At 36.6% G+C, this 19,699-nt stretch overlaps 1 protein-coding gene and 1 pseudogene across 1 annotated transcript; one reads left to right on the plus strand and one right to left on the minus strand.

The window, feature by feature from the left end:
• Positions 1 to 4,354: 4,354 nt before the first annotated feature.
• Positions 4,355 to 5,680, minus strand: LOC138334324 (piggyBac transposable element-derived protein 4-like; annotated as a pseudogene).
• A 370-nt stretch (positions 5,681 to 6,050) lies between these two features.
• On the plus strand, positions 6,051 to 15,575 carry LOC138335681 (cytosol aminopeptidase-like). Its single transcript, XM_069284842.1, has 3 exons — positions 6,051 to 6,210; positions 8,216 to 8,337; positions 15,422 to 15,575. The coding sequence occupies exons 1-3, from the start codon at positions 6,103 to 6,105 to the stop codon at positions 15,573 to 15,575; spliced, it is 384 nt and encodes a 127-aa protein (XP_069140943.1). The 5' UTR covers positions 6,051 to 6,102.
• The last annotated feature ends 4,124 nt before the right edge of the window (positions 15,576 to 19,699 follow it).

The raw sequence follows: 19,699 nt of genomic DNA on the forward strand, positions 1-19,699 counted from the left end.
TTCTGATTGAAGACAACAACTGAGCATTTACTATAATTATACTGATATCTCCAGCGTTGAGCGTAATCTGATGCCACATTTAACATATCTTGGAGAGCCTTTGGGCTTGTTGCAATGAGTGTCATGTCATCAGCAAGGGTTGGATTGCCACAATTGATATCGTAGATCATAGCACCACATTTCAGTTCTTCTAGTTGTTGTAATAGGTCATTGATAAAGGTTAGGTACAAAAATCCGGAGAGTACCCCACCTTGCCGGACTCCCGAGCGCACGTTGTACCAATATGAGCGTACTTGATTTACACATACACAACTTTTGATATCTGTATAAGCGGAATTGATAACGTTAAATAGAGATCCCGTTATGCCCATACGCTTTAGCTTGTACATTAGAGCTCCATGCCACACTGAATCAAATGCCTTTTTCGTGTCTAGAAATGCCGCGTACGTTTTACTGTTTTGTTCCAGATTAGCGAGAATTGTTTCTTGAACGCTAAATGACGTTGTGATACATCCCAGACGGCGTTGAAATCCTTGTTGTTGTCGCTGCGGAAAAGGCGTATTCGACATTTCACACTGCGTTAATAATCGCTCGTATATCACTTTTTCTAGCAGTTTATACAAGACCGGAAGTAGGGAGACCGGCCTGTAGCTATCCGGGCTGTCACGAGGCTTATTGTTCCTTTTATAAATTGGTATGGTCAGGCCCATCCTCCATGTCTTCGGTACGTATCCTTGAGACTTTATTGCGTTGAACAACTTCATAATCATAAGAATGGTTTGTCTCCCTCCATATCGAAGATGTTCGTTATTCACTTCATCGACGCCGGGTGCTTTTGATAATTTCAATTTTCGAATCGCAGCTTCTATTTCACGAAAAGAGAATGACGGGACAGCTATTGGGTGTTCTTTCATTTGACCGTTAAAATATCGATCTGTAAAAAATCCCTTGTCAGTATATATATGCTCAAAGTATTCCGCAAAACCATTCGCGACAGCCTTTGGTTTATTACAAACATACTGATCAATCGTCAATTTGTTGCATACTTGCGATTTCCTGTTTTTCTTTCTAGAAATCAGCTTCCAAAATTCTCGAATATCGTATTCTGCCGATTCTTCAAGTTCTCGGTCACATTTGTCAATATAATTGTTAAAGGCGGTTTCGTGTTGCTTCCGGAAGTTAGCTTTAGCTTCTTTGTATTGTACATATGACGGGTACGATCGCCCTCTAGGCCTTCCGTGGTTGATCCATGTATTACGTTTATGCCTTGCTATCGCGTGTGCATTTTTCACATTTTCATCCCAATAAGGCTTTTGATAACTTTTGTACCCCTTTTCCGGAATAGTATCTCTCGCTGCCATGACCATGGAGAGGGTGAGTATTTCAGTAAACATTTCGATTTCATAATTTGAGTTAATTTCCATGTTTTCAAGCAGCGTAGTTCTATTATGCAAGTCTAGTTGATAAGCTATTAGTTGTTCCGGTGAAGCTTTGTACCACGCTGTCCGAAACCGTCCACGGTCTATACCGTCGGATTCAGTATGAATATTGTTCTCTACAATAATGTCACAAGCGATAGGTAGGTGGTCAGACGCAATATCTGTATCAGCTGTAGAGAATACGCTGACGTTTTTCACCGCTTTTGAGCTTTTCTTCACGAATATATAATCTAGGACAGTTCTGCATGGCGAAAATGTATATCCATATCCTGTTGTATCCTTATCGAGGTTTGCAGCCCGAATATTACACTGTGTTGCAAGCGATCGTAACAGTTCTGATTTACGTCTACTAGTGTAGAATAGAAAATTTTCTAGAATGAACTACGAAAAATGTGTAGGAGGACCCTTTTTTCTTTCAAATAAGCATTTTTAGAAAATTTCAGTCGGCGAAAATGGGGGGGCAAAAAGACATGTTTGCCCCCCCGTCCTGGGGAACGGGGGGGGGGGGCAGGGGGGGGGGGCGTTGCCCCCCCCCCCCCCCCCCCCCCCCCCCCCCCCCCCCCCGCTTCCTACGCCCCTGATAATAATTGTGTGCTAATGTTTGTGTTTTATTGTATACAATCACTCTCCTCAAGGACGTATAAATCCTTGACTGTACATACACTGATTTGCTGATCACCTACCAGGTGAGTTGATTTACCTGAGATTTACCTGTGATCTTGCACCGAGAACAATTCTGAGATATACTATAACTCCCTATCAACACACCTAAACCCCTATGAAAACACCCCACCCTACCCAGAGTTGGTGTTCGGGAAAGACCCCTGTAATACCTGGGCCAGGATGATGTTTACCTGTACCCAACGCCATTCATCGAACTCACCTGTAATTACCTGGCCGCGGACAATTTGCTATTCGGTGGACTATATCGGGTATTTGCTATTGTCTTACTGTCAAGATAATGTTAGGACATACTAATATCTCGATGAAGATTGGATATGTGCATTCGTTGAAACTTCCATGGAAACCCCTTACATCTCGTGAGTCTAGAGGGTGGTGTTTTTCGATTCAATATCAACGTTGTTGTATTTCACATTCATAGCCTTGCGGCTTGTCAAGACACAAAGTACAGACTACCTAATACATATTGAATAATTTTAAACATGTACAGGATTAGACATGAATTGTATAAGATGAGAAGGATTCTCGTGACGTGTTGCTTTTACACTACTGAACACCACGACGAGGACGCATTAATGATACCGGGAATAAAGAAACCATTTTTCGTCAACAAATACTTGTCTTATCGCGTTTTCTCAAACGAACACAATACGCATTGGTAAAGTTAATTGAATTTCACAACGTTTTATAACTTGCTTTAAAGACGGAAGATTTTGAAGAAATGCTTTGTCAATTTATAAATGTACAACTACTTAAGAGTAAATGGTCATGTACACTTTGTCAATTTATAAATGTACAACTTATTCAATAACGTAGTTGTAATTTGACAGGCTCAAACGGGCCATCGTACATTTAGGCTCATGGTGTACCGCAAGGTTCAGTACTTGGTCTTTTCTTTTCCTATTGTTTATAAAAATGTCTTAACAGATAAATGTAATATCTTAAATAAAATTATTTGCTGATGACACATCTCTGTATTGATAATGATGATGACATTTTACTGACAGTAACACATGCATAATTCTTGAATGATGATCTATATCTATCATCAATTTCTTCAAGGGCTGATCAATCAATGGCTAATTCTTTTTAATTCAAATAAAACAATATCCTTAACATCTACCAGAAAACATTCAGATCTCCACCCACCACTCACTTTTAATAACTACCAAATATCACAAGATGAATTTCATAGACACTTAGGTTTAACATTTAACAAAAAGGATCATGGTAGGATCACATCTTTAATATTTGTGATAAAGGTTCATCAAGACAGAACTTAATTATTACGAACATAAACTAAATAGAAATTCACCAAGAACTTTATATCTCTCCTATATCAGACCAATTTTAGAATATACAGCCATTATTTGGGATACCAGAATGGAACAGTTGACTTGATGACATATATGCTGACTCATGATCAGCATCACAGCTGCTGCACCTTGCTTAAATTGGCAGGAACTATTTTGCATAAGAGCATGCTCTAATGGTAAATTACTTACCGTTTTAAAATATATGCGACACTTTTATAATGTCTAATTATTATATGATTATTTTGGATTACATTTAATTACATGAGTGCTAGGATATTTTAATTCATCAATTACTATTGTTAAATATGTGTGACACTTTAATAAGTATTATTGTATAATAAATAATATAAAATATGTTAGTGAGTGCTTGAACTTAATTAACAAAACTGCAGTATATCTTATGATGTATCTTGTTATAGGTATGAGTATAAAAATTCCCTGGTTGAAAAGTTACCCGAGTTCAAAAATTCAAATTCATTTTATTTCTCTTTTTCATTATGAACGCACAGAGAAAACACAATATTATATACAATCATTAGTATTCGAAAAAGGTATACAGTAGTTGTTTATATGAATAATATGAGCTAAGGAGAATAAATAATGTTGTTAATTATCCTAATAAAAGTACACAATTTCTTCAGTGTTTTCATGCAAGTAGAATTCATAAGTTCATTAAACTTTATAACATTTGGTCGTTACCAAAACATATATATATATATGTAATAGGCTTATCTTCAAAGTGGTGAATGTAACAAAGAAGTCTGTATAAAATGACATTACTAATTTTAGAATGGGTCAACTGTGACCAGTATGGAATTAACCCTAGTGGTGCTGAACTGTTCTGTATAGAGATACCCCCAGTGCTGAATTGTTTGATTTTTTTTTTTTCAAAAATCTTTTTTTTTTTCATGTTTAAATGTTCTAAGGAATATGATCCAAGTCCTAAAAGTCATTTTATGACCGACATTTGCATAAAACTTAATATTTTCTTACATTTAGTAAGCAGTATGTGTTATGGTTACTCTCAAATTGTGTGTCATAATTTCCATATATAAAACTGTCTTAGTTTTTAACATAATTTGCAAAATCATTCTGAATTTGAATGATTATTATATCCATTGGTGAAAAGAGTGACATGTAGGTATAGTGATGTATTGGACAATTTATCTTGGTATTCAGGCCAAGTTCCCAGCATGTATATAATGAAGTAGGGGAGATAACTCTGTATGCTGAAAATTCAAGGCATCAGATATTCATTCATTCCGCTCAAAAGACATACCTGCTGAAAGTAATCTTGGTATCCTAGAGGTTCCCCAATTCCGTAAAACAATATGTAACAAAATCCCCGGACTTTAAGTCTAATTAATCAATTGTGCAATATAATGTAAAGAAACATTTGGTGAAACATATATACACTGATGAAACTTCTAATGAATTATTCTTCTGTGTTCGGCTGTGCAGATTTTTGGCGTTTATAGGCCAAGATATAATCTGACTTAGTGTGGTACAACTGAAAACATGGCTCGATACACATTGGAAGATGGCACTGCTGGCACTGATAGGAAGTTTCACGCCCTGTTCTTTTAGGGAGAGGGATGCCTGGATTTGAAGATCTGAATATGTCTGCTTCACCTGGTCCACACACAACACATTGTCTTCGTCCATGACTTCTCTTACTTGTTGATGGCAAATGAGTAATAAAATGTCTCCCTGATAACCTCTGAAGGTTCTCTACTGACTTGGCCTTTCTTCCTTTCTGTCCTGTTGGTGGAATATCAGCAGCCTCAATCATTTGGCCCGCTAGCTCCCTCCTGAATACCCTTTGTTGCACAGGTTGACGGGTAGCTGCGATGACGTAGCTCTAACGACGGACGGAAGATTTCTGACAGGGGTGGAGGCAGGGTATGATTATTCGTTCTAGTTGACGGGCTCTGTATTTGTACAGCAGGTATGAATTCAGCACTGCAAGACCAATCAAATGGAAAAACACCCTTTTCAACCATTTCAACGTTCTCCTGTCGAAGCCACCTAGAACGAATACACGTACCCGGCCTACTATACCTTTCGGCCCATTTTTTGTCAAAAAGTCTTTTGAGCTACAATATTGCAGCTAGAAGCCACCGTATGCAACCATTTGGTCGCAACGATCAACTGCACCCATGTGGCGGTTATATGAAATTAAAGAACACTGTCGGGCTTTCTTATTGGATTGCCGTCGTTATCACGCTTCCCAGTATCAAACATGTTACCTAAATGCAGGATAAAAGTATTGAACCATATAAATATTTCAAGCTCATGTAACTGGAGAACATGTTGTAGTTTGTCTTTGTTAATCCATAAAATGTAAATAAATAGTTTCATGTCAAAAAACATGAATTGTGAACATTTATTCAACAATATTAATATTATGAGTACGGCCACCTTGCAGAGATTGACCGCGGAGAATTGCAGGAATTTACATCATACCTATTTTTTAACTCGGTGTTATTCAAGTAAAAAATGTATGTAATATATTCAGCAAAAGCTATTGTACGTACTATGTACCATTATATGTTTTGAATATGAATTTTATGACAAAATGATAGAATATTTGGGCAAGGATTTATAAGGATTCATATACGTCCTTGATTTGGGGGAGAGCATCTTTAATTTGTGTACAATCCAAGATGGCGGCGTCCTTGCGACACACGCGAGCGAGTAAACATGGACTATTACGGCTTTGGAGAGGACTGAAAGACACCAATGCTGCGTGTATATCAACGAGTGCATCAAGGGTAATAATAATTCTTTTTAACTTTTCCGAACCGATGGACCTTTGGCTTTTTTCTCCGGTTTATGGAAATTTACTTATCGTGCAAGGACACTGCACTTTGAAAACACAACATGGTTTAGAATCGATTCAAAACAAATATTCGAATTTTAGGTAGGCCTATATGATTGTGTTGTGATAGATATTAACGGTATAATAGTATCGTATATTGATAACATTCTACAGGTAAATATGTATGAATAGAATAGGCCAAGCTAGTTTCACTTTGAATGAACTTCAAACCAAGGTAAAGGGAGGTAACTTTCAATTACAATTGTAGATTAAAGATGCGTGTGCTCAAAAAAAATAAAGTAACATAGCCTAGGTCAAACACGTATCCGCTTCTTATGTCTTATGCTAGTCGTCGCTGTGGATATATTTTATATTTTTGTGATTTGATTAATTATATCAATAAAATATGAAAAATAAAAAGTTTTGTTGGTTACTAAACGAGAATGGGGCCGAAAATTGGCCCAAAATCATGCTGAAAAAGTCCTGAATAAGAAACATAGATACATAGAGATTGGCAACTCCTCCATTTTTTCCATCGACAGATGTACTTCTGTATGTGCTTACTGCTTAGGGTTTTTTAGATAAATTCTTAAATAGAAGGAATCTAGTTGAAAACAAAAGAATAACTGTGATATGTTGTAAAAGTTCAGTAATTTTTTAGATGGTTTGAGTACGATTTTAGATAGAAAGAATAATATCTTAACTTATAGATTAATAAAACAAAATACTCATTCGGTTTTGAATGTCAGATTCTCGAGAAAAAACCCAGGTAAAATTGCTTATATTCATGCTTTCAGATATCCCATTAAATAACATCAGTCAGGAAAACTGCATGATCACATCAAACTATGATATAATGTTTAAACTTTGTATTCCCATTGATGCAAAAATATCATGTTGAAAAGAAAACACTTAAAAGTAGTTAGCCAAGGCAAAATAACGATAAAACAGAGGTCCCTTTGCCTGTCAATAAAGTGGCTTCATAGTCAATGTAGATATATAGAGAATACATGGTTAGAATCTTACAATACAAGGTTTATTTTGGTGCGAAACTTAGGAAATCCGAGATGACTCGGCAAAGCCTCGTCATCTCGGCTTTCTGTGTCGAGCACCAAAATAAACCTTGTATTGTAAGATACTAACTGTGTATTCTGTTTATCCTGCAACCATTATGGCATTCAAAACGAAAGCAAATGGACAGTTATTTGCTTGGTTTCGCTTGAAGCAAGACGCTTGTTTGATGCAGAGGTAAAGATTCATTCACTAAACCAAATGAGAGTGTACTCCTTTTTACTGGTGTGGGAAATAAATAAGCGCATTCACAAACAGCATCCGTAATTCTATTCAGTGTGATATATCACTGGAACAATATGAAAATACTGAAAAAAAAGCAATAAATACCCGTTAAAAAATTACTTTACAATACACACCTTTGCCACGAGCCAAGAAAAAGACGCTACCGCCATACAAGATTTTCGATATCGTAAAAATGACGTCATTCCGGTGAATGTGACGTCACGTTTTAGCGGGACTATATGACGTTTCATTCACCGGAAGGTTCAAGTTCTGGGTCAAGTTAGAAAAAAGTTCCGTGATCAGATATGGAACAAATTCACATGATCGTATTGACGGATAAAGCATTTCATATTGACGGATAAAGCACGAGTTTATCCGGCAGTAGTTATCGGTCAGTATGTGGGACAGTTGCAGGATAAATATCATATGTATGATCTATCTGAGTAGAATTATATACATACACTGTATCCTAGAATGCTAGTTAGGGGAGCTCTAGTGTTTAAAAATAACTAATTTATTAGCTCAATAATTTCTGAAATTGATATAAACTCTTCAATATTCTTTATCATTCCTTAATTAACTATTCAACAACATACATGTACACAGCAAGCATGATTTAACAATGATAACTACATCTATATATATATCCTTTTTTTTGGCAGAATAAAGGCCTTGTGTTAGGACTGTTTGAATCTGAAGAAGAAAATGGTCTGCCATCCTTCACAAAATCAACCCAGAACTTTGATGATCGAACCAAACAAAAGATCACACATCACCTTCAGATGTATGTATTAAATCAGGGCTCAAATTTTACATTTTTTGTCACTTGCTTAAAATAGCAAGTGCCCTAAATTTGTACTTGCTAAAAAAAAAAATTAAATATTGGAATTCAAATCACAGTTTTGTTAAATATAAAATCATTTTTTTTGCATGATGATATGAGGTGTATGTACATTATGTATATCAACAACATTATTGTAAGAACTGTGTCTTCATATTTTCCGTTAGAACAATATTTCACAATCGTTATGTCATTTTTACAGTTTTCTAGGGACAAGCATCTACCTGATGAAACTGAGCCCTACTGTATTTGACCTGATGAAACTGAGCCCTACTGTATTTGACCCAATAAGCAGCCCTGTCCCTATAAGCGCCCCTCTCCCTTTTCCAAGCCTAGTCCAAATTTTTTTCTATTAAGCAACCCCTATTTGCTCCAATTTTTTAACCACCCTGGATGCTTAGGTCTGTCAAGAATTTTTTTAATTTAATTTTTTTTTAGGAGGGATTCAGTTGCTTTATTGCTACAATACAAAGTTATTTGTCTATTAGGCTTTAGGCAGAGTACAATGTAGATATCTTTTATTTCTCATGGCTGTACGTTTAACTTAATCTGGATATACTTAAAGAAACATCCTTGGGGGAAGGGGAACAGAACTTTTAATAAAATTTTGGCTCTGACCCCCTGGGGGCAGGGAGGAGCAGGGCCCAATAGTAATATAGAGGTAAACTCCTTATAAATCGCTACTTGTCCTAGAATTCTGCTAACCTTGGCCAGTCAAACATCCTTGGGGGAAGGGGAACAGAAAAACTTGTATAAATTTTGGCTCTGACCCCCAGGGGGCAAGATTGGGCTGGGGCGCCCAATAGGGGTAATAGAGGTAAATCCTATAAACCGCTACTTGTCCTAGGAATTTCTGTAACATGGATTGATAACCAAATTAGTGGCCAGAAAACATTCCTGTGGGGGAAGGGGACCACAGAACTTGTATAAATTTTGGAGCTCTGACCCCCAGGGGGCAAGATGGGCGGTGGGCCCCAAAAGGGGTAATAGAGGTAAATCCTATAAACCCGCTACTTTCCCTAGAGTTCAGCATGATTGTAACCAAATTTTGGCCATAAAACATCCTTGGGGGAGGGGAATCAGAACTTGTATAAATTTTGGCTCTGACCCCCCTTGGGCATGAGGAGGGCGGGGGCCCCAATAGGGGTAAAGAGAGTAAATCCCTATAAATCAGCTACGTGATCCTAGAGCTTCTGGCCTGGCTTTTTACCACATTGTGGCTCTAGTAAACAACCATTGTGTGGAAGGTGAACGAGTAACTTGTATAAACTTTTTCTGCTCTGACCTTCCCATGGGCAGGAGGTGTGCGGGAGGGGTTGTGGCCCCAATAGTGGTAATAGAGGTACAACCTATAAATCGTTACTTGTCCTAGATTTTCTTCAGATAGGAGCTTTAAACCAAAATTGTCCATTAACCAATCCTTGGGGGAAGTGGATACAGAACTTTATATTAAATTTGTAGGCCTCTGAGACCCATTGCTAGGGGCAGTAGGGGGGGGCGGGTGTGGGGGCTCGCAATAGTGTTAATAGAGGTAAATTCCTATAAAATATCTCAACTTGTCCTAGATGATTCCAGCAAGTGATTGAAAACCAAATTTTTGGTCCAGAAACATCCTTGTGTGGTGTAGGTATGGTGGGAAATAAACAGAACTTTGTAAATAGAACAATTTTGGCTCTGATCCCCCATTTGGGCAGGCAGGAGTGAATGGGGCCCAATTGGGGAAATAGGGAGTGTTTTTAAATCCTATAAATTCATACTCTTGTCCTAGAGTTTGCTGCATGGATTGTAACCAAAATTTGGCCAGAAACATCCTTTGGGAAGAAGGGGAACAGAACTTGTATAAATTGATGGCATTTGACCCTATCCCGGGGCAGAAGTAAGGGCGTGTGGGCCCACAATAGGGGAAATAGAGGTAAATCCTAAAAAATATCAACTTGTCTTAGAGTGTTCTGGCAATGGATTGGTAAACCATTGATTTTTGGCCAGAAATATCCTTGGGGTTAGACAGTAATTCTTTATAAATTAATTGAGGCTTTGGTACCTCCCCTGGAGGAGAAAGAAGTGGGGTGGGGCCCATAAGGTGGAATTAGAGTAAAAAATAATTCCATAATGATCTTCAGATGAACATAAACAAAGTAATCTTAATATTACTATAATGCATTGACTTGGCATTACAAACCATGTGAGCGAATACTGGCTCCCTCTGGGCCTTCTGTTTTTAGTAGGGGATTTCATTTGCTTTATTTGCTTACAAATTACAAAGTAATAATGTCTATTAGGCCTTTTTATTGAGGGCTGGGTAACAATGTCTAGTTATCATTTATTTCTCATGGGGCTGAACTTTAACTTAATCTTGGAGTATACTTATACGAGAGACTATTTATCTTCAATCCTAATCTCTTTTACATAAACCGAGAAGCAAATTAATATCATTAAACCTATTATTTGTACGTTCGATTGTTCGTATTCGAAACATATAACTTAGCATAGTAATGACAAATTCCAAACGTTATTGTTTAGTATTTTTAAATATTGATTCACCTTTTAATTACAAATCTTTGATCAATACGATTAATGCAGGTACAATATTTACGCTCCTGACCCCAGTAACCAGAGCCAAAGTCTAGTTCAGTTAATACAGAAATGAACTACGTGAACTCACTGAGGACGGCTGAATAAAATGATTTTTTTATGGGAAAAGACATTCAACCTAATTAAGGTAAACACATTTACTGTTCATAGAGATTGTGCATCGATTTCATAGACCAAATATTGAATGAACTCTACTACGCAAGGCACAAGGGGACAGGGCTTCATCTATCACAATTGAGATTTTCAGAACCAACAAATTGTGTAAGATTGCGGACGATAGTGACAAACAGGCATAGCGATGTTATTTGATATTATTTTACATATACCAAGTTTATGACGGTCATTATCTACAACATCCATGGGCCTTTATCTGGCATAATCACAAGATAAAAAATAACCACTGGAAGCATAATTTCCAATCTAGAAACTGTGGGTATTATATTCACCTGATTATTACTATGTCTACATATTATTATGTTATTTAAGTAGATGAATTTTGAGTACCCAGACAAATCTAAACTTATTTTTTAGCTCTCCTTGTCCAGAATGGGCCAGTAAATTAAGTGAGCGTTATTGTACAATGGCGCTGCGGCAGTCGTGAGTCCGTCCGTCGTCGTCCGTACCGTCCGTCGTGTCAATGTCCCGTCATCAACATTTCTTTTTAAATCGCTACTAGTCATAGGAAGTTCTGCATGGATTGTAACCAAATTTGGCCACAAACATCCTTCGGTGAGGGGAAACAGAACTTGTATAATTTTGGCTCTGGATCCCCCAGGGGCAGGAGGGGCGGGGCCCAATAGGGGAAAAAAAATAGAGGTAAATCCGTTTAAATCGCTACTTGTCCTAGAGTTACCTGAATGGAATTTTAACGCAAATTTGTGGCCACAAACATCCTTGGGGGGAAGGGGGAACAGAACTTTGTTTGAAAATTTTGAGCTCTGGTGACTGCCCCCAGGGCAGGAAGGGGCATGGCCCAATAGAGGTAATAGAGGTAAATCCTGTAAATCGCTACTTCTCATATAGATCTCTGAATGGAATGTAACCAAATTTGGCCACAAAACAAATCCTTTGAGGGGGACAGGGAAAACGAGAACTTGTATAAATTTTGGCTCTGTCCCCCTGGGGGCAGGAGCTGGGGCGCGGGGGCCATTAGGGGATATAGAGTGGTAAAATTCCTTTTTAAATCGATTAACTTGTCCTAGAGATTTCTGCATGATTTGTAACCAAATTCTGCCACAAACATCCTTGGGGGAAGGGGAAAACAGAACGTTGTATAAATTCTTGTTCTCTGGTCAACCAGGGCGGCAGGAAGAGGGCGGGAGCCCAATAAGGCGGAAATAGGAGTTGTGAATCACTTATTTATAATCGTACGCTACTTGTCATAGAGTTCCTTGAATTGAATTGTAACCAAATTGTGGCCACAAAACATCCTTGGGGGAAGGGGAACAGAACTGTGTATAAATTTTGTGCACTGAGCCCCCACGGGGCAGGAGGGAGCGGGGCCCCAAAGGGTAAATTGAGGTAAATACCTTTAAATTGCTACTTGGTCGTAGAGTTCTGAATGGAATGTTGACAAAATTTGGCCACAAACATCCTTGGGGGAAGGGGAACATTAAACTTTGTATAAAATTATTGGGCTTCTTTTCTGGTCCCCCCAGGGCAGAGATGAGGGGTCTGGGCCCAATAGGGGTAATAGAGGTAAAATCCTTTAAAATCTCTTCTTAGTCATAGAGCTCTGAATGGAATGTAACCAAATTTGGCCACAAACATCCTTTGGTTGAAGGGGAACAGAACTTGTATAAATTCTTTGGCACTCTGGTCCCCCGGTGAGCAGGAGGGGCGGGGCCCAATAGGTGAAATAGAGGTAAAAATCCTTTAAATTGCAACTTGTAATAGAGTTTCTACATGAATGTAACCAAATTCTGCCACAAAACATTCCTTGGGGGAAGGGGAACAGTACAACTTGTGTAAATTTTGACTCTGGTCCCCCGGGGCAGGAAAGGGAGCGGGCCCAATAGGGGATAATAGAGATAAATATCTTTAAAGTCTCATACTGAGTCATGAGTAGTTTCTGAATGGAATGTAACCAAATTTGGCACAAACATACCTTGGGGGAGGGGAAGAGCAGACCTTGTATAAAATTTGGCGCTCTTACACCGGCGGGCGATGTTGTCAGGGAGGGCAGTCGGGCCACAATAGGTTGGAATGTAGAAGGTTAAACTCTATTACAAATCAGATACTATTGTGTATCACGCATAGAGTTTGCTACATGAATTAGTAACCAAATATTGGCCACAAACACCCTTAGGGGGTAGGGGAACAGATACTTGTATAAATTTTGGCTCTAGATCTCCACTCACGGGTGCAGGAGGGGCGGGGCCACCCAATAGGGGAAAATAGAGGTAAATCCTTTTAATCATCTTACTATAGTCATAGAAAGCTGTCTGGACATTGAAATGTAACCAAATTTGGCCACAAAACATTCCTTTGGTGGAAGGGGAATTAGAACTTGTATTATAAAATTTTAGGCTCCTGATCCCCCCAGGGGCGATGTAGGGGATGGGGCCCAAATATTTTTTTTTTTAAGGGATGAAAATAGGGAGTGTAAAACCGCGCAATCACTAGACTAGTCATAGAGGTCCTGCATGGATTGTAACCAAATTTGGCCACAAACATCTTTGGGGGAAGGGGAACAGAAACTTGTAAAACATTTTGGACACTGTCCCCCCCGAGGGGCAGGATGGGTGGGGCCCAATAGGGGAAAATAGAGGTAAATTCCTATTAAATCACAACTTGAGACCTAGAGTTTTTGTTTGATTGGTGACTGACCAAATCTTGGCCATAAACAATCCTTTGGACAGAAGGGGAACAGAAACTTGGTATAAATTTTGGCTCTGACCCCCCTGGGGGCGGGTGGCAAGGGGTGGGGCCCAATAGGGATTTAGAGGATTTTAATATATAAAATTCCTTCTAGATAAAGAAACAATGACCCTGTATTCAGAACATTACTTGGCATTACCAAAACCAGGTGAGCGATTTACAGGCCCTCTGGCCTCTTGTATTATTTTTATCCTCTATTGGTTCAAATACAGTAAATCTTTTAAAGTAATAGCATTCAATCTGCCAGTCAAAACAAAAACTTAGTTAACTTGCCTTGATACTGATAACTAAGAATTTAGATTTATTTTAGGCCCCAAAAAAAATTAATTCTTTAGTTTCTCAGGCCCCGCCACATCGACATATACCACCCACCAACTCACACAAAAGTTACCTCCCTCGTAATCCAAGTTATACCACAAATGAGTTATGAAATTGCAAAGGAATTTTAATCAAGATTTTCAGTTGATACATATTGCAAAATATTGCCATTTAATCAATGTATCAGGGCCGATAAGGCGTAAAACTGGATGTAATGGTAGTACTATAGAAGTCTCTTTAGCTCTCCCAGTTGGTACGTGTTCTGGGAAGTCTCGAGACCTGCAATGTAGTACGCCATCCGCCTAGTATACCATTGATAAAGGCAAGATTTTTGCATAAGTATCCACTGAAATCCTTTAAAATTCTTTGCAATTTACTAATCATATAGTGTAATTAATGATTACGAGAAATTAACAAACATAATCATTATTGAAAAGCGGCCATTACAAATAGGTAAGTTTAATGCCACCATGAAATTAAATGAAATATTCACGGATCTTTTAAGATAAGCGGCGTGACAAGAAATCAAACCTTCTTGAAAAACTTAATATTGCAAATTTATTATGAAAAAAAAGAAAAATGTGCGATTATAATTGACAAAAAAGATAGTAAAATTTGAAATACCAAATCTAACCTGACTACCAACATTTAGGTCTTAAGTGCTTGATTGAATTTGGTCAAGTAATTCCTGGTAATAAACATTCATGTCCGTGGTACGTAACGGAGATCTGGTGTACGGTTAACTTGGATCGGACGTACACCAAGATTCACCTCCCCACCGCCTTTCAATTCTCTTCTGACTGGTAAAAAATTGCTTCCTGATGTGACAACATAATTGCTCAGAAAAACGGAATGATTCCTCCCAGGATTATGTATTTTCAACTGGTTTTCTTAAAATATAGTGACAATTGAGATATTTAAAAGCTGTTCTTAAAGACTGAGTAAGAATTTACATTTTCTACACGTGTTTTCATTGATTTTCATGTCCTTCAAGTGAGAAAAAAATAAAATGTTATCTGCCGCATTTGTTTTCAGAGAAATAAAAAATAAAAAATATTCCCGCCGCCCGCACTGACTTTTTAAAAAAGTGGCCTGAGAAACTAGCAATTAATTTTTTTTGGCTTTAGATCCAACATCTCTTTTATTACATTATGGGTAGCTACTTTATACAATAATAATAATAGAGAATGCTTATTTCAATGAGAACTGAAGTCATAAGCATCTCGTTATTTTACAGTCTGAAAAAAACCCTAAAGAAGGGACAGACAAGGATATTTTACGACCTTGACCCCGAGTACTCGAGTGTGGCTGTAACATGTGTAGGGAAGAAGGGAGCCAGTTTTGACGAAATGGAGTGGAGGGGATGGACATGGTACGAGCACCCAATTTAGGCAACTGTGGACAGTAGTCTTACAAGATTTCTATAGATACGAATATACTATTGTAAACCGTGTAGCTATAGATATTGTAGATAATCACCTCTAACAGGGTCGTGTAGCTTTATATATTGTCCTATATATACCGTAACAGTCCGTGTAGCTATAGATATTGTCTATAAACCTGTAACAGATCGTGTAGCTATAGATATTGTCTATATACCGTAAACAGTTGTGTAGTTATAGTATATTGTCTATAGACTGTAAAACCATCGTGTAGCTATAGATATTGTCTATATACCCATAACAGTCGTGTAGTTAATAGATATTGTGCTAAATAAACCGTAACAGATCTGTCGTAGCTCTATAGAAAGTTTGTCTATATAACCTGTAAGCCAGTCCGTGTAGTTTATAGATGTTGTCGTATATAACCCGTAACAGTTGTGTAGTTATAGATATTGCTCTATATACCAGTAACAGTCGTGTAGTTATAGATATTGTCTATATAACCATAATAGTCGTGTAGTTATAGAATATTGTGTATATGAACCTTAACAGGTTGTGTATTTATAGATATTTGTCTATATAGCCGTAACAAGTCGTGTAAAAAAAAAAAAAGTTTATATATATATTGTGTATATACCGTAATCAGTCATGTAGTTATAGGAATATTGTCTCTATATACCGTAACAAGTTGTGTAGTTATAGATATTGTCTATATACCGGTAACAGTCGATGTAGACTATAGATTTTGTTCTATATTACTGTAACAGTCGTGTAAGCTATAGATATTGTCTATATACCGTAACATTTGTCTAGTTATAAGATGTTGTCCTATATACTCCGTTACAGTTGTGTAGTATAGAATATATTGTCTATAATACCGTAACAGTACGTGTAGTTATAGAATATTGTCTATATACTGTAAACAGTCCGTGTAAGCTTATATAATATATGTCTATATACCGTAACCAAAGTCGGATATAGTTATTATAGTTATAGATATTGTCTATATACCGGTAACAGTTTTGTAGTTTTGAGATATTGTCTATATACCGTAACAGGAGGGTTGATTTAGATATTGTCTTATATACTGTAAACAGTCGTTGTTGCTATAGATATTGTATCTATATACACGTAACAGTTGTCTAAGTCAGTAGATAGTTGTCTATATACAGTTATAGAACAGTCGTGTAGTTTATAGATATTGTCCTATATTTAACAGTCGTAACAGTCGTGTAGTCGTATATATAGATATTGTCTATAATAACCGTAACAGTCGTGTAGATAAAGATTATTGTCTATATACTGTAACATGGGTCGTTGTAGCCTATAGATATTGGCCTTTATACAGTCGTAACAGTTGTCTATTTATAGATGGTTGGTCTATATACCTATAACAGTTGTTGTAGTTATAGATATTGTCTTACTATACCTGGTAACAGTCATTGTAGCTATAGATATTGTACTATAATACCGGTAACAGTCATGTAGCTAACAGAAATTGTCTATTATACCGTAACCAGTATGTGTAGTTATAGATATTTGTCTATAACTTGTAACCATCGTGTAGCTATAGATATTGTCTATAAACCATAACATTCTAGTAGTTATAGATATTGTCAATATACCTGTAACAGTCGTGTAGTAGTTATAGATATTGTCCTATATACTTTTAACAGTCGTGTAGGACTAATAGAATGTTGTCTATATACCTGTAACAGTTCGTGTAGTTATATAGTATAGTCTGATAAACCGTAACAGTCGTGTATTATGAAATACCGAATAACTGTAATGAGTCGTTAGTTAGGGTAGATATTGTGTATATATACCGATAGTTAACAGTCATGTGTAGTTATAGATATTGTCTAGTATATACCGTAACAGTCGTGTAGTTTATAGATATTGAGTATATACCGTGAACCAGATTGTGTATTTTATAGAAATTGTTCTATATAACGTAAACATTCGTGTAGGTGGTTTATATATTGTGTATTATATAGTAACAGTCTATGTACTATATAGATAATGTCCTATATACTGGTAACAGTTCGTGAAGCTTTAGATATTGTCCTAATAAATCGAAACAGTTGTGGTTTAGCTATAGATGATGTCTATTATACCTTTGTAACTGCCGTGTAGCTATAGTTATCTGGTCTATATACCGTAGATCAGGTTGTTCTAGTTTTTAATAGATGTTGTCATTATACAAGAACAGTTGTTGTAGCTATAGTTTATTAGTCTTATATACCGTGAACAGTTTTGACTAGTTATAGCATAATTGTCTTTATACCCGTGACATTTCGTGTAGTGTAGCTTTATATAATTGTTCTATATACAGTATCAGTCGAGTCTACTGTATATAAATTGTCTATATTAACCGTAAACAGTCGTGAGTTCTATAGAATATTGTCTATTATACCGTAACAAGTTTGCTGTTATAGATGTTGTCTATAACCGTAACAGTGGTGTATTATATATATTGTGTATAAACTGTAACAGTCATTGTAATCTATAGATAATGTCTATTATATACCTGTAACATCATGTAGCTTCTAGGTGATATTGTTCTTTATAATAGAATAATAAACCGATCAAGCAGTTGTGTTGTTTAATAGTTAGTGGTGTTTAGACTGATAACCATGTCGTGTAAGCTATAGATTGTCCTATATACCATGGACAGTCATGGTATCTATGAAATTGTCAATGATAATGTACCATTCCATGTAGGCTAATTAGATAATTAGTCTTTGAAAACCGTTAACAGTCGGTGAATTTAATAGATTATAGTCCTTTAGACCTGTATCAGTTGATAGTTAGCTAAAGATATTGTCTACTATACACATAACATATAACTAAACCTAGTCATGTAAGCCTAAATGATAGAGTTGTCTTTATTCGTGTAACTGTACATGTAGTTTTAATATTTGGTCTATATAACCGTAAAAATTTGTGTAGTTATAGATTATTTGTCTATAAACCTTAACAGTTGTGGTAGTTTATAGATAATGGTACATATGAGGACCATACAACAGTCGTGTAGCCTCATAGATATTGGTCTATATAACGCGTAAACAGTTGTGTAGTTCTCAGGAATATTGTAAAATAAAACCATACACAGTTTGTGTAGTTATAGATATTGTCTATATACAAACACTGTCATGTAAGTTATAGATACTTGTCTATATAACCGAATACAGTCGTGTAGTTAATCAGATATTATGTTTATACAGTAACAGTTGTGTAGTTCTAGATATTGTACTATATACCATAACAATTGGGTTTAGTTATTGATATAGTCTATATACCAATCAGTCATGTAGTTATAGATAATTGACCTATATAACCGAAACAGTCATGTAGATTATAGATATTGTATATATTAACCAGTACCAGTTGTGTAGTTACCTATGATATTGTCTATATACTCAATTAACAGTCATGTTGTTTTAGATTAGTGTCTTTATTTCCGTAACAGTTGTGTTAGTTATAGATATTGTCTAAATTACCCGTAACAGTCCGTGTAGTTTATAGATATTGTTCTATATACCGTGAAACATTGTTAGTGTAGTTATAGATATTGATCTATATACCTAGCAGTTTGTCTAGATTATCTAATTTAGTCCTAAAAACCGGAAACAGTGTTGTAGTATAGATATTGTCAATATACCCGTAACATGTCCCCTGTAGCTATAATACTTGGTCCTATATACTGAAACTGTCGTGTAGCAATAGAATTGGTCTATATAACCGTAACAGTTTTCCTAGTTATAGATGTTGACTATATACCTGTATCTGTCCTTGTTAGTTATAGATTTAGTCTATATACCGTAACAAGACGTTGTAGCTATTATGATATTGTCTTATATACCTGAAACAGTCGTGTAGCTATAGAAATTGTCTATTATACTGTAACAGTTGTCTTGCTTTAGATGTTTGTATATATACCGTAACAAGTTAGTATAGTTACTTGATGTTTTCTATATAAATACCGTAAACAGTCGAGAAAAGTTATATATATTGTGGTATAGACCGTAACAGTACATGTAGCTATAGATACGTTGTCCTATGATACCGGTACACAGTTCATGTGTAGGCTCTAGATATTGTCTTTATAAAACCAGAACGTTTGTGTAGTT

This window comes from Argopecten irradians, chromosome 11 (assembly GCF_041381155.1).
Source record: "Argopecten irradians isolate NY chromosome 11, Ai_NY, whole genome shotgun sequence".
In the NCBI taxonomy this organism is placed as follows: Eukaryota; Metazoa; Mollusca; class Bivalvia; order Pectinida; family Pectinidae; genus Argopecten; species Argopecten irradians.